Source organism: Colletotrichum acutatum (genome assembly GCF_030867785.1).
Source record: "Colletotrichum acutatum strain CBS 112980 chromosome Unknown BDZ83scaffold_129, whole genome shotgun sequence".
Taxonomy (NCBI): Eukaryota; Fungi; Ascomycota; class Sordariomycetes; order Glomerellales; family Glomerellaceae; genus Colletotrichum; species Colletotrichum acutatum.
In genome coordinates, this window is record NW_026849123.1 from 89,060 (window position 1) to 111,877 (window position 22,818).

A 22,818-nucleotide genomic window follows, 5' to 3' on the forward strand; every position below is an offset into this window, starting at 1 on the left:
GGTACATGTACCGTTGGGCTATGAATCAGATGGCTCGATCGCTCGCTTTCTGAACCCCCTGATCCGTGGGAAGCGCGGGCGTCTATGAATCATTCCTAACCGTACGCTTCTGGTCGCCCTTTCGCGAGACACAGCTCCATCAGTAAAGTGCGCTTTATCCCAATATGCAGTCTCATCGGCTCTCTTCGTGCTGTCCATCTTGTGCAGATACTTCGGAATTACCAACCCGAAAATGCAACAAGTTTAGCCATTATGACTATTGTCACAATGAGGGAGACCTCGTCTGTGAAGCTGTTAGCGAGGTTAAGCATTTATTGGAGCAGCTGAACGACCCACACCGGCGAAGGCGGGGGGGGGGGGTCATATTTGCTTTTTGAAGATCTGCACTACAATGACGGCAGCAAATTTTCAACCAGCCATTAAGAAACATCGTGACGTTTCTCGTCATTGCCAGGGAGTGTTTCCAACCAATTACACGACGATTAAGGGACCGCCGACGAACACTCCCATCATGCATACGTCGAGAAAATCGTAGCGAGATCTCGTATTCGCAGATGTAGCCATTGGCGACACGCTCAGTAAACCCAAACACATGCCACCAACGGTGTGAAGAGATCTTTCCTTCAAGTGATAATGTCCCTTGATAAGTACCCAAGTACCTACTAATCCTATTCCTTGAACAACCATACGCAGTAAGGTCGTACATGCTGCGAATAGCAGACCGGTGGTGATGTTGTAAATAAGTTCTGCTAATCTTTGGCGACATGAATAAGGTCTCGTTCAAAGCACAGATAGTGGTGCTGTCAAAATAACCCTCTTCCTGTGCGCCAATAAGATCAACCCCCACGTGTCGTGTCGCGTGCGCGCGCTCCTTGGACGCGAGAATCCATTCAGAGTACGAGCTCTTCACTGTGAAAACAGACTGCTAAACGCTCACTGCTGGCTGAGTCGATGATGAGCAGTCGAAGCTTCCATCGGAGTTACGAGATGATCTGAAAGATGTAGGGAAAAACCCGCTATGCCCAAGTTCGCTCACATCGTGCAAGCAGCATATGCTTGCACTCGTTCAGCGCCGTCGGCACCGTAACGAGCTGCTCCGTAATATTTGGAGTCTGGAAGCTGACCCGATTCGTGAACTCGAAGAAGATTCTGCCAAAGGAATATTGGGTCTTATTTGGCACCATCTAATCATTAAGAATGCCTCCCCGATGATGGAGATCATGCCTCTTTGATGAACGCGAAGCGAAGCGACGTTCGAAAGTAAGCACAATCAACTCGATATGCGACTGAAGGCTGCTGGCGGTCTTATATAGCTTTTCAGTCAATGGTGACACGATCCGGCCGTAACTCCCATGCGATGATTTCTCTCGTGGCCGTCAAACAGAACAGCTGAAGTTTTTGAGTAGCACATCGCAGATGCAATATCGAAGGAACTCGAGACAACGGTTGGGCCCAGGCAATTGAAGGACCTTTCCCCGTTATATGCGGACTTGGGTATTAGCTCTAATCTCATTTTCGAAATGATTGAGTTCTGGACTGGTACCAGTCAAGAAATGCATCTGCTAGAAGAAAGAAGCTAAGAAAGTCTTATCTCTCTGTACACTTTCTTTCTATTGGGCCATTACACCTCAAGGCTCAATATTAATACTAACCTGCGCTCCTATTCAAACCACGGTCGCTTCCTCTTGAGTTGGCCCAAGAATTGTTGATGGAGCAGCTTGAGTCGTGTTGGTGTTTTCTGTAACTTGACTACCGAGACCGACCATGCGTAACTGTCGTCTGAAGCTTGATCTCATCGCTTCTTCATGATTTTCCCGCATGTTAGGTGCGACATTGTGTCTCCTGCGGCTGAGAGAGAGCTTCCGAAGCACGGGGATTGACGCGGCCATGATAGTCGCTGCTATCTCAGCACTTTCCCATATAAAAAGACCCCCTAATTTGTCTACAGAGTAGTTAGATTACACGTAAATATATTGAAAATTTAGCGCAGGAAAGGCGGAACTTACTATTATCCAACGGATTGAAGCTGAAAAGGTGGAATATCTTGACAATTCCTGTTGCTCCAGCACTTCGTTCATAATTAGCCATTGGACACAGCCCGCAATAATGACAGAGAAGAAACTAACCCAAATCCCATGCTCATGGCCACACATATACCAATTCTGTCCTTTGTGCTGAGGTGCAGCGGCCATATGATCTTCCATGGCAGTAACGATAGGAGGAAGTCCAAAAAGACTGAATAAGCTGATACATTGAGCTGTGAGTGTGATTCATAGACCCGAAAACTGCGGCATCCTCATGCATACCGGAAGCAAAGACAGCAAAGTTGAGTGCCTGTCTACCTGTCATGCACGGCAAATGAGAACGAGGACCACATGGGTTTTCGAATAAGGGTACCCATGTCGCCACAGTAACGTTCATGGTCACCATGATGAACCACAAAAGCCATCGCAATTTTCCGGTGACGAGCTGCAATAGAGTGAAGATGAAAGATGTCTTGGCAAGCGACCATGCCACATTTGCCATGACCCCAGCTACATGGCTCATGTCCGCGTTCCTCTTAACCAACAGGACGACAGGAACTAGAGATGTGGCATTAAGCACTGCGACTCGAAGGAACAACTGGGTAGCGAACAGCATCTTGGCTTTGAGATTAGTAGACGACGCGTAACAGGGGCTTGAGATGCTTACCCACGCAACAATGATGCAACAATCATCTAACAATAGTCGGTAGGTCATAGAATGTACAATCCGAGTGAATAATCGAAGGCCGAAAATCCCAGTTGCGAGAACGAAAAGTATTGACAGAGATGCAATTTGCCTTTCAACAATTGCGTCTAATGGCGGAGCCATGGATGCCTGCGGCAAATATCAATGAGCGTTATGGAAAGTGATGAGAAGATGACAAGAGAATGATATCCATGTGTCGGCAAATGTGGGAGAGGGTGGAGCTCCGTCGAACTACAGAGGGGAAATCTTGAGATCATACCCCCAATCGAGATCTCCTATAAAGTAACCTGACAAAATTTGTAGAGATAAAGTACCGAGCAAAGATCATTGACAAATTTTTGTTGTTACCACCTATTGAGCATGGTGGGAATATGGCGGCACGTGGGCGGCTAACCCATCCCTGAATACTTGTTTACTTCGTGACTGGTTAATTAGTATGCCCTTGTGCATGTTACCGACTTAATCTAACTGCCAGGCGCACCACTAACGGAGGTATGTGTAAGGTGTGTGCTTCCCTCACAGGGGCTACTGAGACATTGCGACAGTCACATCATCGTTCCGTCAGCGTTTACTTTCACTACCTATGGTGAAAATTCAACGTCAGACCGCACAAATTGGCGGGAGTGACTGATTTATGCTATCGTATGCAATATTGCATGATGATCCTGTGAGAGATCGCGACGATGAATTCACCTATAAGGTCGTGGCAGTGACATTTGGTAGCCTCCTATGGCTTGTGTGGCTTGCCTAGAGTTAGCCATTAGACTATCAAGGTGTTCATCGAAATTCACAATGATTTAAATTGCATAAATATATGACCACCGGGACGTTGAGAAGAAGGGAGGTTTAAGCAGGGACGTATGTCAAACTCATTGAAGGTTTCCCCAGTCGCTATGTAACGTCTGAAGTGGAACACTTCGGGTCCAATACCTTGTGGGTAAGCGTTATGGTTTGGTGTCAATAGAGCATTGTGCCACTAATGGAAGTTGAATACCTGTTGTAGACTTGTTTGATGACATCTCGGAGACATATCTGCTCGAAAGGTTTTCCCACTTCACCACTAGTAGGCTCAAGGGAAAGAATGAAGTATATTTTCTGTACATACATGGTCTCGGAGCTCAAAAACTGCACGTGTACAAAGACGATCTTCGAGCCTGAAGCTTTTTACGTGAGCACCATTTCTCTTCAGCATCTTTGCGTCTAGACGATGGCAATCGCTTTTCGATTCAACAAAATTTCTAGTAGGAGCGGTGCATGTGTTGTAAGAGACAGACGCGCCTTAGACCGGCTGTATCTTGCAACTTTTTAAAACGATTAAGTTCACGGTTCGCAAGACCTGCTTCAAAAGAGTGGGACAGCAAGAATGCACAGCTCAGATCTTCTCATTGACTAGAGGCCATGGATTTAGAATTTCAGTCTCATACCGCTTCAAAGTACCTGTTGAACCAAGATACCGCTTGATAAAACGCTTGTTCTTTCCCGAACCTCTCCTTTTCGTTCTTCGGGTCACCGCGAACGGAAAAGCCATGGTGAACGCCAGAAAACAGGTTGATCTGGTAGTTCTGCTTTGTTCGAGCCAGAATAGCTTCACTTTCATGTCGCTTCTCTGTTGGGAAGATGTCATCGAATTCTGCCGCGGCAATTGACAGCGGTCCGGTGATAGCGGCTAGCTCATCAGCTTCCACAAAGGACGGATGAGCAATGAAGCTACATTGGATCCCGCTCTTGAAATGACGCACGGCGTACTCAAGACGAAATTAGCATACTGCGTGTTTTTCAATTGATATGAAAACGAACCTTTGCCCCGAAACAATACCCTGCCGCTGCAATCCTCTTGATACCAAGGCCTTTTAGGTAGTTGATGCCGGAGACGACTATCGGGTCAATCGTCTCTGAGGTGTGTGGGTTCTTGCCACCAGTGCCCTCCTGTAGCCACTTCATGATGTCAAAATTCTCAGGCATGTTTAACGGTGCTGGATCACCATTGAACAGATCGAGGACGAGGCATGCGTAACCCTCGCGCGCAAACGCATCGGCCATGAGCTTGCTATTTTGCCATATTCCGATGATATCTGGAAGATACAAGACAGCTCGCTGCGAAGCCTCCTTTTCGGCGGGAAGAGCCAAGTATGCCTCAATTTTCCCATCAATCTGGACGGACTTCCCTGCTGGGGTACCCCTAAGTTGAGTAAATCAGCTGGTATTCGAAGATTGTTATTGCTGTGCACCTAGAAAAAGTCTCACTCGTGGAGTGTGCCAACAGTGCAACAAGCACCTGGTGCATTGGATGCCATTTTCTCTGCGATAAGATTCGACAAGATGTTAGTTGTGTTTGAGACAACTCGATGCTTGCTTGCGATTATACAAAGTATTAGGTATTAACAACCAAACGGTCAGACAGAAGTGTGACACTCAAACACCGAGACAAATGCCAATCACGTTGCGATAGTCGACTCCAGGGCAAGCCATATCAAGCGTCGCCAACTGACATCCTAAACGGGCCGACAAAGAGTCGGGGTAGCGGATCCGGTGCGCGAGCACAGATAGGAACCGATGATCTTCGGAGCTTCCGAAGTTTACGGAACCGGGGTGAGACCCACTTTCCGAAGTCAATCCCGGGACCACACACTCCTCGCCGGCAGTCACGATAAAGGAAGAACAGGGACGATTCCCATCGTTCATGACCAAATCAGCTGATTCCTTCGACTCGGCTCCGAAATATACGCCGTCATACTCATTTACCAATCGAAGCCTACTCTCAATCAGTTGATCATGCCTTCTGACCACCTCGACGACGTGCGGCCCATGTTTGAGCTCCGCGGCCGTAACTACATCGTTACGGGCGGAGCTCAAGGCATCGGCTTCGCATGCACGCGCGCCATTTGCGAGATGGGCGGGAATGTAGCAGTGTTTGATATCCAGGATAAGCCCGTTGATGAGTTTACGACACTCTCTGAGAAGTTTGGCACAAAGACCATTTACATCAAGACGGACGTCACGTCACAAGAGAGTATTCAAGCCGCTTTCGACAAAGTGATTGCGGAATTCGGCTCCATCAACGGCTGTGTGCCGGCGGCTGGAATTGCCATAGATAAGCCATTCCTCGATCAAACATGGGCCGAGTTCAACCGCATCCAGGAGATTAACGTGAGTCGTTCCCGTGATGCTACCCAACAGAAGATCATACTCACGAATGATTAGGTTCGTGGAACATTTTTCGTTGCTCAACTTGCGGCCAAGCAAATGTTGAAGCAAGGGTCCGGGGGCAGCATGGTCCTTCTAGCCTCTCAGTCCGCGCACATTGCTCTCCCCGGCTACCGCATGGCGGCATACAACGCCTCAAAGGGTGCTGTCTTCATGCTCTCCAAGGCCCTGGCCGTGGAGCTTGCACCACACAACATCCGCGTGAACACCATCTCTCCCGGTTTCGTCGACTCAGAAATGACAAGAAATGTACGGGCATCAAAGAGTAAGCGTGAGGGAGAGCAGATGTGGCTCGCGCCGCCCAACCAGAGACTGAGCACGCAAAACGACCTTACCGGTGCCGTCGTGTACCTCCTCAGTGATGCTGCGCGGCACACAACGGCGGCGGATATACCTATCACTGGTGGGCTTCATGCGGGTACCATGGATGGTTTGATCAGTTATGACTCTTAATCGGCCCGGGAAATAGATTTTTTTCCATCCTATTCTATTAGCTTGAGGCAATCCTGCATTGCCGCCCGGTATTAGTCCCATCAAGCAGCTCACCGTGCTTTCCAGCTTTGGTGTGTCAAGTGTTTCGTCCGCCGCATGTGCACTGTGCAGCGGAAATGAGATCATATGTGCAACAGAGCTCATGGTCTGGGCGCAGTGTTTCGAGACGAGTCAAAGCTGTTGGCACCACAGAGCCTCGGCTATGATTACATCATTTATCTCGGTTCATCTGATTATAATGTGCGGAGTTCTCGCTTTCGACAGAAAGCCGCTGATGTCGGTGAAAGTTCACTGGCTTGCTCATCCATCAAGTCGAAAGTCCGAAGATCTTCAAGAATGTGTGATATCAAAGAGTTTAGGGTCGACATCGTACGCGAAGAGGTTGAGCGCTTGCGAAGGAAACTCAAGGAGTTTAGCCTCCCGAGTTGTCCTGAGCCATGTGATGCTAACCGGAATTATGGTTCGTTGCTTTGAAGATCATGTTGAGTTACGTGGCTAAATTTACCTAGAAGATGAGCCCTCAACCGCGGCATTTCTCCAAAGTCGTTGGATCAACGACTTTGACTGGTACGAAGCTCAAAGCGGAATGAACGAGGTGCCGCATTACTTGGCAATAATTGAAGACCTTACAATTCACTTTGTCCACGTTCCGTCGCAGAGCTCAGACGCAATTCCCCTGCTCGCCATCCATGGCTGGCCTGGGACGTTCTGGGAGTACAGTCAAGTCTGGCGCCCGTTATCTGATCGCGCCAACCTCGACAATCCATCTTTCCATGTCGTGGTGCCAAGCATGCCAGGTTTCTGTTGGTCCTCTCCCCCAAAGAAGGCTCATTGGAAGGTTAAAGACAGCGCTCGCGTTTTTGACACGCTCATGAAGAGCCTTGGGTACAACGAGTACATGGTCCAGTGTGGCGATTTAGTTCATGCTGTAGGCCGCGAGCTTGGTGCAAAATACACCGACTCCTGCAAGCTTCTGCACTGCAACTATGCCCCCATTCCGATGCCAGATGGAATCCAGCTTTCAGAACACGAGAAGAAGGACTTCCGCAAATATGAGGACTGGGCACAGCGCCATGGGGGATTTGACGTCACCGGCAGTATCCGAGTAAGATCATCCATAAAGTAGTCGACGATAAATGAGATGGAACTAACTGGTTTTATCGCATAGCCTCATACAATCGCCCTAGCATTGCATGATAATCCTATGGGAATACTCATGTGGGTTCTTGAAAAGTACCAGGTTGTTGGTCACTCAGAGCCCTGGAACAACCCCCGGTGGACCAAGACCATTCTGACCACCGCGTCTCTGTACTTTTTCACCGGATGTATAATGTCCTCGATCATGTCATACTACGATCCTCCGACTTATGAGAAGGTCTCGGATCTTCCGATAGACGAAGACAACCGAATCAAAGTGCCATTTGGATTCACCTCCTTTTCCTGGGATACGGACGAAGCCTCCAAAAGAGCAATGAAGCGATCAGTCGAGCAGAATGAGAACCTGGTCTTTTACAGAGGTTTGATTCACCGATGTGCCTTTGGCAATGTACCTTAGTTCCCGGTGTTTTAACTAACAGAGACCGCAGAATGCAATGACGCAGGTCATCTTGCTGCTCTAGAGCAGCCAGACAGATTGGTGCGGGACATACGAGACTTGGCTAAAGAGGCGTGGGGGAAGCAGCCGAAAGCTGAAATTCCTAGTACCTCCGGAGGGTTGAAACTCTCGTTCAACCCAATTGACTCACGAGTTCGGAATGAGTATCGTACTTGAAGAGGATAGACTCGACATCTCCACATGGAATTCTACTCAATCGATGAAGGCCCTGTGATCTACGAGACCCCGTGCATCGAAACAAGTCCCTAGTCTCTGTGAGATAGTCATGAAGAAGCTCAGAATATCAGACTTCTGGCCTTAAAATCAAGATGAGTTTGTCTGGTGTAGCATGTACTGGTTATGAAATTTTACAGCCTGGCAATCGTTGAGATGACTGCTAACTATCGCAAATTTACTTCACAATAAGCCTACATGGTAAAGTACTGTAGTATTAAAGCGCCATTCAACCGCCAGTGCCGAGCCAACATCATGCTCCCTCATAGCTTGGCCGAATCATACAATTCCCGAAGGTCTCGCGACAGTAAGAAGCGGGGTGAAGATGCAGTATTCGCTGTAAAGCTGTTTTGTGTGTTGGCTCGTTTCAAGATAAGGTAGCACCCAACCTTGTCTACCGCCAAGTGAAAGCTTGTCAAGACGTAGAGAGCTTCAAACAGCTCCAAATCAAGGTAGGTTAAGAAAAGAAGGTTTGAGCAAGTGTCTATATTTGGCAGAGTTGTGCGCATCAATTCGGGGATGGTCCCGTCGTTGACGTAGGAACCTGTGTCTGTGTCAGTTTGGCCGGTTTGTCTCGATAGATCGGACGGTGCTTCTTATAACAAATGCCAACCCGGTACTTTGAGGCTCAAGGACGCAGGGGAGGGAGTATCTGTCACCCCTTCACGGTGAAAGACAATGGACGCCAAGGATTCACAGCCCAGCCCGCGCGACGACATCAGCCTTGAGTCGCTGCATCCGATCGAGCCCAACGCGGATGTGAACATTGACGACAAGAAGGACATACCGATCACTGCATTGGCATCTCCGCCACCTACCATCGCCAATGTCAACATACTAGACGAGGAAAATGCGCAGCCGGGTCCTGACTTGAGCCAGGTGGGAGATGAAAAGTTGAAGAAACGGGCACGCTGGGCCCTCTTCGTCATGTCCTTCTTCATGGGAGATGTTGCGGACGGGCTCGGTCCATTTCTTGGCGTTTACCTACAACAACGTGGATGGGAACCCGGGCTGCGTGGCATGGTGAGCACAGCGGGCGGTGTTGCTACCATTATCGCAACGGGCCCGATCGGCGCACTCATAGATGCAACGAAGTGAGTGTCTTTAGCTTTCACGCATCCATCACATCACATTGATATCATCACGAGGTAGCTGATACTCGAAATCGCCAGGTACAAGCGTTTTCTCGTCGCTGGCTGCGCCCTCCTCGTAGGCGTTTCCCAAGGACTCAATCTTATCTCCACACATCCGGCCCTCGTCTTCTCCACGCAGATTGTGTCTGCCGTCGCAGGCACGAGCATGATGCCTCTTCTCGTGGCGCTCACACTTGGCATCTGCTCCCCTGACGAAGAAGGCAGCAATATGCAGAACAAGAAGAGCAAACACAGCTTTCGCGTACTAAACGGACGAAATCAAGCAGCTAACCACGCGGGTAACATGGTCAGCGCGGGTCTGGCTGGCCTTTTGGGGTCGAAATTTGGCTTAAACGCGGTCTTCTACCTCGTCATGGCATTCTGCGCAACAACGATAGCAAGTGTCTTCCTCCTACCAGAGAGAGCAGTCGATCATGCAGCAGCAAGAGGAGGACTCGCTCCTGATCACAGCGCGGGTAATGCTCGTCAAACACAAGAGAGAGAGGAGGTAGACACCCATGATTTCGCAGAAAGGGGCGACATGCCACCTCCTCGGACTCCGATTGCCAGTCCCAAGGCCAGCTTCCGTCGATTAAGTCTGAAGCCCAAGTTTACCTACAGCTGGATCAAGATCTTTCAAAACAACTGGCCTCTCGGTATCGTCGCCATCACAATTTTCATGTTCCACCTCGGTAATGCCGCAATTCTCTTCCTCTACGGCCAGGCCTTGGTGGCCGCGGGTGAGGGAGACCCCGCAGGCACTACTGGCCTAACCGTAATCATTGCACAGGGCACAATGGTCATCGTCTCAATCATGTCTGCATGGGCATCCGGTCGTTACGGCTATTGGTCAGCCGTCCTGCTTTCGTACTGTGTCTTGCCTATTCGCGCCGCTGTTGCAGGCCGTGTTATGAAGGGCTGGGGCGTTTGGCCAGTCCAGATCCTCGACGGTATTGGCGCAGGTATTCAGAGCGTAGCAATTCCAGGATTGCTAGCCGTAATGATGGCTGGCACTGGGCACGTCAATGTTACGATGAGCATTGTCGGTGGCATCACTCGACAAACTGGTGCCGCTATATCGCACTCTTTGGCTGGATGGGTGGCGCAGGTCAGGGGTTACAGCTTTGCACTTTATCTAATGGGCGTCTTCCCGCTTGTTTCTGTGTTTTTGTGGGCTGTCTTTTACAAGATACTACGACCAGTCATGGATAAGAAACCTGGGGAGAATACTATGTAGGGCCGGTCTTGTGTCGCCAGACACGAGCAGCCAAATTTAAACAGCTATATTTCCATGCTCTTAGGACAGGCAGACGTGCTCAGTTCTCTTTCGCGATTAATCATATCGCAAGACCGCATCCGAGGACTGATATCAGTAGAATTTGGCCTTCATCATCTGCGAGGAACACAAGCTGTTCATTAAGTTAACGTGGTTCTGGGTACCACTACACTACATCCTGTCGGTCTATCCTCCTACTACTGTAGCACTGAATCATCTGCCAATCCTTAGGCTTCTTCTTTTTTCTTGATTCCAAAGACAGGCTCAGAAAAGCCCACTTCGCACTCGGAAGGCAGCTCAACCCCATAAGTGTCAGACTCAAGTTCACCAGTCGTCTCATTTACAACGATCCATCTCCTATTCTGCAAATCGCCGTCTTGCGCCCTATCGTTGAAGTTCTGCGGCGCAAATACAATGCTACTCACAGCCTCGCTATAAAGCGTAACGGGGATATCCTCTGACCTGGTGAAGTGATGCATGCCCAAATTGAACCAGAGAACGATATCCTCGTTCTCGACACTCTCGCCATTAAAGAACTTCATGAAGTCTTGCTGGGGCTTCAGAGGTAAATTGACGTTGGAGTGACTGTTCGCGTACGGCTCGGTGTCATGCTGTCTCGAAAGCGCAAGATGTGACTTGGCGAACGGCGTCTGGTGCTTCGTCCAAGGAGAATCAAGCGGCGTGAGATGAATATTGGACTTTCCTGGAACGATGCGGTAGCCGCGTTTCTCGCCCCACGCATTTGTGGCGTTGGGGTTCACGATGCAGTACATGGCAGCGTTGTTTGGTTGCCAGTTGAACTGTTGTTCGTCCGTCATTGTGGACTTTTGCAGCTGCATCTGCTCAAAAGAGCCAAGCTCCGGATACCAAGGCTGGCTCGTATTGACTAAGACGAGCTCGCTTACCTCGAGACTGTTCTTGGTGTCGAGAATGTCAAAGTCGGCCTTGTAGGTCAGAATATGATCGTGCAGTGAACCCATCGTCGCCTCCTGGATTCTGGGCCCAAACTCCTCCTGGTCTGGATAGTAGAATGAAGATTGCAGGAAGCCCGATGCTCGAACTGTGACCTCAAGACTACCGTCAACGTGGAAAGAGTAGTCGAACATGTAGTCGTAGTTCCCCACAGTCGCTACAGATCGCATGGTCAAAGCTGAAGCCTTCACTGTGCCCAGATAACTGAAGCCGTACTCGTTTCCACTGCCGTATCGGTGGCGTGAGACAGGATAGCCAGCATCGGCTTCGAAAATGCATATTGCATCGGTGCTGACGACAGATGAGTTGCCCTCGTGGTGCGTGACGTTCCAGAAAGTACTGCCAAAGGGGCAATCATACCCCTCGACCAGCGTGCCCAGGTAGGTACCAAGGCTGTAGTACGTATCGTGATACACCGTTCCAGCTGCCTTGGGTGTGAAACCAGCATATTGGGCAGCAGCTTCCTGCAGCGAAAGCTCGTAGATGACCCTTTCGCCCTTGAACTTGATGTCATAGTACATCAGTCCTAGGGTTCGAGAGTACGAGGTGTAAAAGGACCACCCCATGTACTCGATGTACTTCTGTTCCTCATCGACCTTGTAGCGCTTGCCGCCAATCTCGAGGCTTTGAGGTGCCAGCTTGTTCTCGAGGTCTCGAACTCCCATTTCAGGCTTATAATCCAAGAGACCCCAGTCGGGTGTCCGGCTCTGCTCGAATTGCTCCTTCAACTCTCCTGCCTCCCACGCGGACTGTAAGGCAGCGACTGTAGGAAAGAATTTCTCATTCGTCACGATGCCTCTCAGCTTGTACTGCGAAGCGTCTGTGCCGGTAACGTCTAGCATAACGGAGAAGTCTAGTGGCGTAAGATATGTCGCTGTGTTGGGGTATCTAAACATGACTGTGCGAAATGCTTGGGTACCATCATAAGACAGGGGCGTGCCACTCGTGGAAGTGAGGGTAGTCCGATTATCACTCGTGCCGTAGTAAACTCCGCCAATGAGTTCAGACGTGATGTCAGTGATGTTGCTCATGATTGACACGAGTAGAGGCTCTGTGGCTACCAGGCGAGGGCCATCAAAATAGCGGCTGTTGTACGGGATTTTGCCACCACTGCCGCCATTGAAAATGTAGTCGAGCTTCTCCACCTTGGTTCCGTTGCCGACGGGAAGAGGTCCGACCATGTACTCCTGCGAGTCTGGGACCTCCAGGCCTCCGCTGAAGATGACTACTCGCGCATATTTTGGCGGCGGGCTAGCGGCACCACCGAGATACGGTAGGACAGTGGACTTGTTGGTGTGGAGAGTATCAATCCAGTAGATATAGTTGTCTGTGACCGTAGCATTGTTGGGGTCTGTGAGGTTCAGACCTGTTGCCGGATCGTGGAGTAGATTCCAGACAGCGAGATTATCATCAGGGGAGATAGGTGCCCAGACGTTAACTTTCGGTGCTTTAACCTTGGGTGCGGCCTCGTTGATGTTACAGGTTGTGATATTCGCCGCTCGCCTGAATAGCCCATGTTGTTTCGTCTTGGAAGATGCCTCGACTGCCACACCAAGGGGCAAAAGGCCTAAGAAAGTCTGTCCCAAAAGCATTTTCGCTTGGGTATGATAGCTGTAAGACACTTCTGTCTGGGCTCCTAAAAGACTGTCAGGTAATCAGATGAACTCGGCCGACCTCTCATCTTTATTGCCCAGGAAGATCCGATGTCGCTGAGCGTAGACACTTGGTGAGGTCTTCATGAGCCGAGATAACAGGTCAAGCAGCCACTGCTTAGGTCGAAATATCGCCAAGACTCGGACGTCGCGGCAGGATATCCAAGTCCAAGTGGTCGGTAAGACGCCGGTGGCCTTGGCCGAACGACGAGGAAACCTTTTATCCCACCGGGCCGGTGTAGAATCGTGATCAAGTGGTATCGATCAACAAGAGTTCTTGGCCAGATAAAGAGAGCGAGATAGGCAGGTTCACCCATCTGACATGCATGCCAAGACTTATGACGGAGCTTTTGTATTCTTGCCTTGCATTATCAAGCTTCCATGGTCGATGTCGACATGCAAAGTTGTATTCTGCCCTTCCATTCTTATCAGGACGTCTGTTGCAACTCGGATCCTCGTCCAGGCCAATTGCAGCTCATTAAGTTCACAATTTACGATACGTAATGCTTTCTCGACCGAACCTTCTTCTGGATTAAGCGATGCCGTGACGTGGCGGCCTGCTTCCGGTACGATGCGAGCTACTTGGTCTGTTCTCTGAAACTTCCGCTCAGTTCGTTGATCAGCGATGCGGGGTTGCTGATTGAGCTACCCCGCTAGATTGCGGTGACAGCTGAAAGTAATTCGCGGCTCGCGTCTTGACTTGACCGGCTATTTTGAGGCGTGAACAAGATTGATAGTTGCATGGTCTTTTTTCAGCTCTCTGCGGGAACACTGGCGGTGGTTTTGCTCGGACAAGCTAGTCAGATATCAACACTTGGGCTGGGAAAGTGAACAAAGTGGTATCATTACTGAGTCCTGTTTGAACTTAGTCAGCACCTCCATCAACCGTAGCTAGAGCTGAATCACAGCTTGACATCGCAGATGAACACTGCTAGGCCAGACTGTTTGCGCCTTCTCTGTCATGATAAACGATTCATTCAGAGTCGGCTGGCGGGGGCCGACCATGTGTGATGCGCATAGATAAGAGACGGAAGAGCTGTTGATTGTGTGTCGTTCTATCAAGATAATCTCTGCTCCACCCCCGTCTCCGGGCCCTCCGGAGAGCTCCCGATTACCCCGCGCTGGCCTTCAGAAACCCGGGGTTGGCCACCGGCCCGATTTGTTACTTCTTGAATCCCTTAGGACTAGTCCCATCAAGTACGAGGACTAGGATTGATTGACAGTATAAGCTGGCCAAACTCTCGCTCAAATCGAACCTTTCATAGTCACATTTCACTCCCTCCACGAATAATTTGCATATTTCTACCTCTGAGGCCTTGCCGGTAACGTGACTCTTGACTAGTGCTCTGGTCTCACCAATAAGCTTTTTATGACCTTTTCCGTCGAATTAGTCGAACAGTCCGCAATGAAGCATACGTTAATGTCTGCACAAATATTCAACGAGCACGTCAAGGAACTTCGCAGCGTACTCTACGACGGCTCCGAAGCCACCAGGCAAGCACAAACCTTTGTTTCGATGATCATTGAATTGGAATGCAACTAAGGCAAGTAGGCAAGCGATGTAGGAAACTATTGTGAAACGCAACCATGGATATCATTCTTATGATTGACTAACTAATAGGGTATTCTGAAAATGTATTATTTCATCGGATTCGTAACTCATCCTGCCACTTCCGGCTCTTTCTTATAATAAACTGTTCATCTTCGACGTAGCCATGTGAAAAAATCGCCCTTTATCCTATGCCTCACATGCTGATTGAAGCCATAGGTGATTGCATTCGCCAGGCCGATAAACTGACTTGAGCTCTGCAGCGCTGCCAAAACACGACTCTGAGAGCCGTTTCCCGATGCCTCCATCAATCTGTTGACGAGACCCGGAATCCAGAGCACCACATACATGACCGGGTAAGCATTGAGAAGCATCATGCGCTTGATCTCACGCTCGACTTTCCTCGTCTGCGTCCGAATCGGGAAGTCGCTCATCATTGTCGCGGTCACGTTCTGCGGCGCGCTCTTTCTGCTGTCGACGTGGTTGAGGGTCGGGTTCGTCGGGAAGTCTCGGGACTGCATTTCCCGGGTCCCCGGCATCTTGAATGACAATGCTGATAATGTAGAGCTTCTGCTCCTGTGAGTCTTCTTCCAAATGGACACCGACGGCCTCCTCGGCGGTCCGCTGTCCATGCGGTATTGAGCGAATTGTGCTTGGGTAGCAATTGCTGCTGGTGGGAGCATGTCCTTTTGAAGGTGTGACGGGCCCCCGGAAGCGCTCTTGTGCAGCTTATCCTCTTGTTCGAGGTATGAGAACCGCGCCTCGGAGGCTTGGCTCATGTCCATGTCATGGTCGTCGAATCGTGATATTCTTGCCGACATCTTCCGGCCCGGCTCTTGCTCGCCTGTCGGCTCTTCGTCGATCTTGTCTTCGGCGAAGTGTGCCATTCTGACTGCCGATGGCCGCCTGCCGCCTACTTGTACTTGAACTTCCTTATCTTCATCGACTTCAGTGGCCGATGGTCTTCTGGCCAAGGCAGCTGGCGCGCTCCGCGGGGCGACAGGCGACGTTTGTTGAGCTTGCTGGGTCGGCGAGAACTGTGGCAGCTCACCCCAAGTTGGGTTCGCTCGCTCAAACTGGTCCATCTCCAGCTCGGGGGTATGGATTGACTCGAATCCCTGCTTCTTCCGTATCGATGATGTGACGACGTTGCCGTTCGAGTTTTCGCTATTGTACAACGGATCAGATGTGCTGACCATTGTGCGAAAGTGTCGTCCGAGGTACCACCAGACGTAGAGGTAAATGAGGATTGTGGTGAAGATGATGCCGAAACGCCAGCCGTGCGTTAGTGCGTATCGAAGATCAGGCCGTTCTCGGGTTATCCAGCACCAATTGCCGCTCACGGGTTTCATTGTGCCCATGAGAGTCGCTGTCGTGCTGGTAATGAGCGGTATGACCCAGACAGAGAGGCAGATCATGACCTTTCGGAAAGTCGACGCATTCGGCATGTAGGTTTTCCGTGTTATAGTGAGAAAGGTGACGACCGCGATGGCGAGGATAGAGAAGTCGGACGCCTGCACCGAGAGCTGGCCGACCATGCCGTTGAGGACACATGCTGCGCCCGGTTGTAGTTCTTTATTCTTGATGTAGATGATGCCCGAAATCGTGTTGCCAAGTGAGTTTATGAACTCTTTTCGTCCAAGAATTGCAGTCAGTGTGCGCATTCTTCATGTCACAAATTGGACTTGGCCGAGGGGCAGAACTTACCGGCTAACGTCAGGTTGAGGACGAGGGCATGGCGGAAAGATCGCTGATGTTCATGGTAGAGAGCGAACGAAATTAATACACCTGTTGTCGCGAGGAACGAAAGTATGCTGCCCGTCAGGGTGACAGATGCGACTGCCGCATCGAAGGCCATCGTGAACCCGCACGCCAATGGATGTTGGTTGGCATCCACGCGAGCGAGCCTCGCGGGCGACGGGTGGAAATGGGTATCATCTTGTACCAAAAGACAATGCGCTGCTCAACCAGAACCGTGGACTGGGCAGGATTGGCTGTTCGTTACATTGATGGAGTCACGGGGCTAAGGTGCGAGTCATGAAGTCGTTAATGGACGTGGGGCCCTCCGGATGCCCCTGTGCATTCTATTTATTGTGTGATAGACGTCCGTGATGCCATCTGAACTTGGTCAAGGCCCCCAGACGAGTGCCTAATAGGCAGGACGTAAGTCGTCGAACGACGTGCGGTTAAATGGCTTTGAGTTTGCGCGATTAACATCAGCTGGGTAAGGCAATGCTTAGCCTCCCAGACTTGAGGCTTCCCTTGAGGCTGATGATACGCCTCAGAGAGTTCCGAGATACCACCTAGGGTACCACGGACTGGACAGCCCACTCTGCCAGAGTTGCATGTGAACTAAGGCAGGGTCTCCTTAATCAACACTTGGCGTTTTGGAACGTAGTACCCAGCACTCTGACCCACTGCATAGTCCGAATGTCGTTAGCAATTGCGCAGTCCCACGTGGGGTTTTGTGTCAGATTTCCAAAAGCGTTCCCCGACTTAGCCGTGACAATATGAATGCAGCCATCTTCGAGCGGCAGCCCGTCATCTCAACTCTGTGGCGCGCGTCTGTCGCCAACCTACCAGCCTTTTGGAGTGCGTAATGGACGGGATACCCTTCCCTCCTCTCAAGCGAGCGCGTTACGGACTCCTCAGCTCTTGCAAAACTCAATACACACAGCGATCAGTACCGACCATGCGTATCAGCGTCTGAGGCAGCCGATCACGCAATTCCATTGGTGCCGCATAAGTCTGGGCAGAACTTTTTATGAAATACTTGCACTGATTAGCCTGCAAGCTCTATATGAAAACGCTAGAAGCCTGTCACCAGGCCCTTTGAGAATGGAAGGCTTGTCTCGGCACCCATTCATCCCGCTAAAAGCCTTGCTTAATGTGGGTAAAGCAATATCAAGGTTTAGACGGAGTGGAGACCTTCGAACCATCGCGGCATCGCAACGTCTTTTACCCCTGGGTATGGATCGGGGTCCCTAGTTCGCTTGCAAGCCTTTGGTTGATTGATGACAGGATAACCTTTGCAAGACAAAGCCCCAAGTTTCCGAAAACGACCAAGGACGAACACGCACGGGGTTCTCTCGACGACAAATTTGGACTTTTAAGACATTCTTCGCTGAAAATATCTGCCCTTTCTGCTCTGCCGTCCGACTGAGAGCAAAGTTTAGGCGTTTCATGGCTCTATCTCCGGGCACTTTCGCACAAAACTCAAATCAACCGCTTGCACTCTTCATCATCGCATACTTTCTGCTAAGAGAAAATCCAACTGCCCACGTATCCGTCAAGAACCTCCACAGTCCACAAGCCGGCTGTTGTTCCCCTGTCGGCGTGGTCCTTGACCCCGGTCGTGCGTTCTTCCGATTTCGCGCGTCTCTCCCTCCCTCCCGTAATTCTCCTCCTCCCCCCTCCCGCAATTGGCAACTGGGAGAATGAAACATAGGCGAGAGGAAAGAGATTTTTGCCACAGTCGCGCGCAAAATTGAATGCCCGCGGATATGCCCGCAAATAAAGGAGGTTCTATTTTCGAACACAAGCCGCCCTGCCAGCCCTGCCTGGCACTGCTGAATGGTCAACCGCGCGGGAGTCGGGGCAAAGCCCAAGTCCGGTTTAGCCGTGCGTGCAGTGCTTCTGCCAACTTACCTGCCAAGCGCGGTAGACAATTGATTGCATTTAATTACGCTAGTGTCTTTAAGGTGTGATTGCCATCCAGGACGGGCGAGGGAAAGGCTGCCAAGATCACTTTCGACTGAAGTTGTGCCGAGGCCGACATGCGGCCGATTAGTAGGTATCGTGAGCAGATAGTCTGCTTGATCAACATCGGTGGCCCATACTTTGCACCCAAGCCGAAAAATCAAGACAAAGTCATTCTCCTCTCTTCTCGTGATTCTGGACCTTCAATATTGATTAGAGTTGTTCAAGAAATTAATTCCCGATTTGCTTGGGACTCTGGGAGGGGATGGACTCCGCTGTGAGGAGGGGCACAATCGGAAGGGAAGAGGAGGAGCGAAAAGCACAGAGCGCGCGGCGACACACGCGATGGGCTGCGGCCGGGAACTTCAGACGTGAGCATGAGTCGTGAAAATGTCGTGCCTGATATGCTCAGCCTTGGTGTCCCGAAACAATGGATTCACCCTGATATTACTTCACGTGGTGATAATCGACATTACTCCCGCATCTCTGGGCCTTTGCAAGTAGCCGGCCTGTCGCGTGTCACAGGCCCCCTGGGGATCTCCCAAGACTTCCGCGTTGGGTTGGAAGAGCTGGGGGGTTGTCTACCAAGAGTTGGAGAAGACCAAGAAGGCCCGCCATCATGATTCAAGGCCGTAGTTTGCATCGCCAGAGGGCGGGCTTGCGAAGTTTCCCCCAAGGCTCACGCGTTAAGGATGTGACTCAGGCCACCAGAATTGAGGACTCTCGCGATCCCTTCAGAAATGCGAACATTAGAGGATGATTGGACGGAAGATGGTAACAAAGAAGGAGTTTTAGCTTAATTAAGTTGAACTCTAAAATCTCCCGAGGCAAAGGGTTAAACAATTGTGCGGGATTTTCAGTTCAACTCTGTCCTGACTGCCTACTGTACTCTTATCTTGGTAGTCACTTGTTGACTTCTATTGGAGTTGCTTACGTCTGAGCAGTTATTGGCTGGCCTTGGAGGTTGGCATGTTTCAGTGTTCGCTAGGAACCAATGCTCCCAAAGGCATTGGCCCAAAAGAAGACCTGACAGGAAGGGATGCCATTGTACATTACCTTTCGTCAATTGACCTCCATTATCCAACCTACGATATTATCTAAAGAAGCTGTATATTCGCTTATTTGATATTACCCAACGCTCCGGAAATCTGTCAACCAAAGTTGTATGAAGGACCATGGGCCCGTCCATCATGCTGAGTCCAGCTTCAGAACCCACTTGCCCTTCAGCTACAATAAAGTCAGCAAGCGGTCACAAAAACAAGATGTAAGAATCACTTACCTGACCGCCGTGCATAGTCTGCACTAATTCCTCCAAGTCGTCGATCTTGCCCACATGGACGTTGGGAACGACCACACGTCGTCTGACAAACTCCAATGCCTCAAGAATATCGGCACGCGATCCAACAGAGGAGCTCAAGATCTTCCAACCCTTTCCAATAAGCCAGATGGGATTAAAGTTTACTTTCGCCTCCCAAGGCAGAATGCCAACACACATCAGCGTTCCAAACGGCGCCAACAACTCAAAGGCATCCTGATAAGCAGGAGTAGCCGTAGCCGCGACCACTACTGCCTTTGCGCCATAGCCTCCGGTCGCCTTTCTGACTTTCTCAGCCAGAGTTCCAGGCTCAGTAACATCGATGTAGACCTCGGCTCCCTGGTCTTTACAGATCTCACCCTTCTCCGGGCCGGCATCGACGCCAATGACGCGGTAGCCCATGGCACGGGCATACGCGACGCCCAAGGCGCCTACGCCTCCTCCGGCTCCTGAGATGGCAAACCATGAGCCTGGCGTAACATGGCAATTTTTAATTGCCTTATAAGCCGTTACGCCCGCACAAAGGATGGGCGCAACCTCCTCGTCAGGCACGTCGTCAAACTGAGCAGGGAGCCTCGCCAAGTACCGCAGGGGCGCAAGCGTATACTGAGCAAACGTGCCATCGTACGCTCTACCAGAATGGAGAGTCTTTTCACAACGCGTCTCACCCTCATTGACAAGGTCGACGCAGGCCTCGCAATTGCCGCACGTGTCGCGGGTCCAAGCGACACCCACACGCTGTCCAACTTGGACCGAAGGGTCGAGGGCCGCAATGTTAGAACCTAGGGCAGCGATGCGACCGACTCCCTCGTGGCCGAGGATCTTCCTGTCGAGGGGTCCGAAATGGCCCATGGCCATACCGAGATCGGAACCACAGAGACCCGTTACTGATAGGCGGATAAGGACTTCATTCGGTCCTGGAACTGGGCGCGGTTCATCCCGCACCGCAAACGTAGGCTTCCCATCCGAGCCTTGAGGCGACTACGAATCGTAAGTTTCTGCAGAGTTCGATCCTGCGAGGAAGACAAGACGGGTGGAACAGTCTGAATGGTGCATGTAAGGTAGCTTACAGTCAAGATAGCAGCTCGGTGTGTCTCCATAATTGTGCTTCGTCGAATGAGATAAGAATAAGATAAGTATACACAAAGCTGTACTTTAAAGACTGGCGTGTTAAGTTGAAGTTGAGACCAACCGAACTAGTACCGCTCGAGGAAGATCTATGATGTAGGTCGAGATTTCCCCGCTACCTCCAAGATGTTGTTGTTGTTGTTGTTGTATTTAACGCCGTGGCGGCCGGGCTAGAGCCCTTACCGCAGACCTCCCGAAGGGTATATGGCGTGGAGGGCCGTGAGCCAAGGCTACCTACTCTACAGTACGTCGTCTCTTTACATCGTCCTCCAAATCATGCCTTGTGGCCACTACGCGTTCTGTCTGTCCCCGGTTCCCGCTGGTGCCCCAGTTTCATTCTTTCCCAAATCGTCCCTTGGAATCGGGAGGTTCTTTGTAGTCCGCACTCACATCTACCTAGGTGTGGATGCTGCTACCGCAGACAGATCTTCTGGAAGAAGTCCGTCACGCGGAGAAAGGCCTCGAAGCCTCGTGGGTCGGTGATTAATCTCTTGAAGTAGGCCTCGAGAGATCCCATAGGACCTATGGGCTCGGGCATACTGCGAGAGTGGAGGGTCGGCCACCGTTGCCTCCTCGCCAGCGTTAGTCGACAGTAGACCAGGTGGTCCACGTCTTTCGCCTCTCCACAAGAGCACATCATTAGAGCGTCGTCGTGGTTGAAACGTCGGTGATATTGCTCGAAGTCCCCGTGACCCGATCGTGCCGCCAGCAGGTGATGTAACGTAGCCCGCGGCAAGGCCAGTTCAGGAGGGCTGGACAGAGCTGCCTCAAGCCCCAAGTCCGCGTACCGCGGCCTTCGCTCTTTATACCACCATCTCCTGTGCTGGCTTTGTAATTTTTCCCTTGCAAGCCGCTTGATGCCCGCTAGTGTTGCCATTTGACCCATCCGCGCCGGCAGTGTCGTTCCTTCTTTGGCCAGCCGGTCCGCGGCCTCGTTTCCTTCGATGCCCTGGTGTCCCGGGGACCAGTGCGTCCGTATATCAAATATCCTGGCCGCTTCTTGGATTTCGAGGAACGCGTCTTGTGACGAGTCCGGCGCCTTGCCGCGGATGCCTTGTATAACGCTGGTGTTGTCGATACATATGTGGATTGGATGACCGCGATTGGTGAGCAGAGCCCTTCTGAGGCCGGTTCGCGCCCCTTCGACCTCGGCGTCGAACACTTCTGCTAGTCCGAGTCGGCCGCACCCTTGCGCTATGCGTTTGGAGTCTCGGTAGATGACGAAGCCGTACCCCACGGCTCCGTTCGTCGCCCTGGAGCCGTCCGAGAAGACGATCATATGGCTTTCCGGTACTGTCTTTAGCCAGCGCTCGAAAGCTTTCGCAGCCTCTTCTTTGCATTGAACTACTATCTGATCCTGTGAGCTTGGCAGGTACTGTGATTGGAGGAACGTTGGTCTTCCGCATCTTGGCAGAAGTTCAGCCGTCCGTTGTAGTCTCGTCTGTTGCTGTCCCTGCTGGGAGAGCCGCGCGACTAGCGGGTGTCGGCGATCAATCCTCTGTAGTCGGACTGCGGCCCGTAAACGGACGCCTTCTAAGGCGACTTTGGCTGACGGTAAGCCGGCGTCTCGGAGGAGGCTACTGGTTGGCGTTGTCCTCCAGACAGGTAGAACGATCCTTGCTGCCGCTGTAATGACGCTGTCGATCTTCTGCACGAGCCCCTTCTGGCCTGTGTTGACGGGTCTTCCTTGGAAAGGCGGACTCGTGTCTGTCTCCGCTTGGCGTCTCGAAGCCGGCTTCGTGATACCTGCGTACCATGTTTCGGCGCCGAAGAGCGCGATCGGCAGTACGTAGGAGACGACGGCTTTTCGCACGGCGGCCGCTGGCAGTCCTCTCTTTGT

General features: G+C 51.1%; 8 protein-coding genes across 8 annotated transcripts; 3 read left to right on the forward strand and 5 right to left on the reverse strand.

Annotated features, from left to right (window-relative positions):
* Positions 1–1,448: 1,448 nt before the first annotated feature.
* On the reverse strand, positions 1,449–3,017 carry BDZ83DRAFT_63978 (uncharacterized protein). Its single transcript, XM_060509453.1, has 5 exons — positions 2,692–3,017; positions 2,307–2,640; positions 2,127–2,244; positions 2,007–2,068; positions 1,449–1,942 (listed from the first exon to the last, which is right to left on the reverse strand). Exons 1-5 carry the CDS (start codon positions 2,851–2,853, stop codon positions 1,665–1,667), a joined length of 954 nt encoding a protein of 317 aa, XP_060360045.1. The 5' UTR covers positions 2,854–3,017; the 3' UTR covers positions 1,449–1,664.
* A 1,131-nt stretch (positions 3,018–4,148) lies between these two features.
* Positions 4,149–5,024, reverse strand: BDZ83DRAFT_723210 (dienelactone hydrolase; the record flags this gene model as incomplete). Its single annotated transcript, XM_060512535.1, has 3 exons — positions 4,149–4,475; positions 4,528–4,909; positions 4,975–5,024. The coding sequence occupies 3 exons, from the start codon at positions 5,022–5,024 to the stop codon at positions 4,149–4,151; spliced, it is 759 nt and encodes a 252-aa protein (XP_060360046.1).
* Positions 5,025–5,502: 478 nt separating this feature from the next.
* On the forward strand, positions 5,503–6,387 carry BDZ83DRAFT_588617 (uncharacterized protein; the record flags this gene model as incomplete). Its single annotated transcript, XM_060506155.1, has 2 exons — positions 5,503–5,877; positions 5,932–6,387. The coding sequence occupies 2 exons, from the start codon at positions 5,503–5,505 to the stop codon at positions 6,385–6,387; spliced, it is 831 nt and encodes a 276-aa protein (XP_060360047.1).
* Positions 6,388–6,762: 375 nt separating this feature from the next.
* BDZ83DRAFT_588679 (epoxide hydrolase) lies at positions 6,763–7,981 on the forward strand (the record flags this gene model as incomplete). Its single annotated transcript, XM_060506159.1, has 3 exons — positions 6,763–6,886; positions 6,936–7,531; positions 7,595–7,981. The coding sequence occupies 3 exons, from the start codon at positions 6,763–6,765 to the stop codon at positions 7,979–7,981; spliced, it is 1,107 nt and encodes a 368-aa protein (XP_060360048.1).
* Positions 7,982–8,932: 951 nt separating this feature from the next.
* On the forward strand, positions 8,933–10,624 carry BDZ83DRAFT_588677 (major facilitator superfamily transporter; the record flags this gene model as incomplete). The annotated part of the gene is made up of 2 exons (XM_060506158.1): positions 8,933–9,348; positions 9,427–10,624. 2 exons carry the CDS (start codon positions 8,933–8,935, stop codon positions 10,622–10,624), a joined length of 1,614 nt encoding a protein of 537 aa, XP_060360049.1.
* A 266-nt stretch (positions 10,625–10,890) lies between these two features.
* BDZ83DRAFT_723214 (primary-amine oxidase) lies at positions 10,891–13,151 on the reverse strand (the record flags this gene model as incomplete). Its single annotated transcript, XM_060512536.1, is given in 6 exon segments — positions 10,891–10,998; positions 11,008–11,061; positions 11,089–11,248; positions 11,261–12,028; positions 12,038–13,101; positions 13,116–13,151. Coding segments are annotated over 6 exon segments (2,190 nt in total).
* Positions 13,152–14,497: 1,346 nt separating this feature from the next.
* On the reverse strand, positions 14,498–17,072 carry BDZ83DRAFT_708979 (G protein-coupled glucose receptor regulating Gpa2-domain-containing protein). The gene is made up of 3 exons (XM_060511565.1): positions 16,544–17,072; positions 14,845–16,466; positions 14,498–14,786 (listed from the first exon to the last, which is right to left on the reverse strand). The coding sequence occupies exons 1-2, from the start codon at positions 16,692–16,694 to the stop codon at positions 14,986–14,988; spliced, it is 1,632 nt and encodes a 543-aa protein (XP_060360051.1). The 5' UTR covers positions 16,695–17,072; the 3' UTR covers positions 14,498–14,786; positions 14,845–14,985.
* A 2,245-nt stretch (positions 17,073–19,317) lies between these two features.
* BDZ83DRAFT_681031 (zinc-binding dehydrogenase) lies at positions 19,318–21,164 on the reverse strand. Its single transcript, XM_060511210.1, has 3 exons — positions 20,921–21,164; positions 19,815–20,831; positions 19,318–19,762 (listed from the first exon to the last, which is right to left on the reverse strand). Exons 1-3 carry the CDS (start codon positions 20,948–20,950, stop codon positions 19,724–19,726), a joined length of 1,086 nt encoding a protein of 361 aa, XP_060360052.1. The 5' UTR covers positions 20,951–21,164; the 3' UTR covers positions 19,318–19,723.
* Between the last annotated feature and the right edge of the window lie 1,654 nt (positions 21,165–22,818).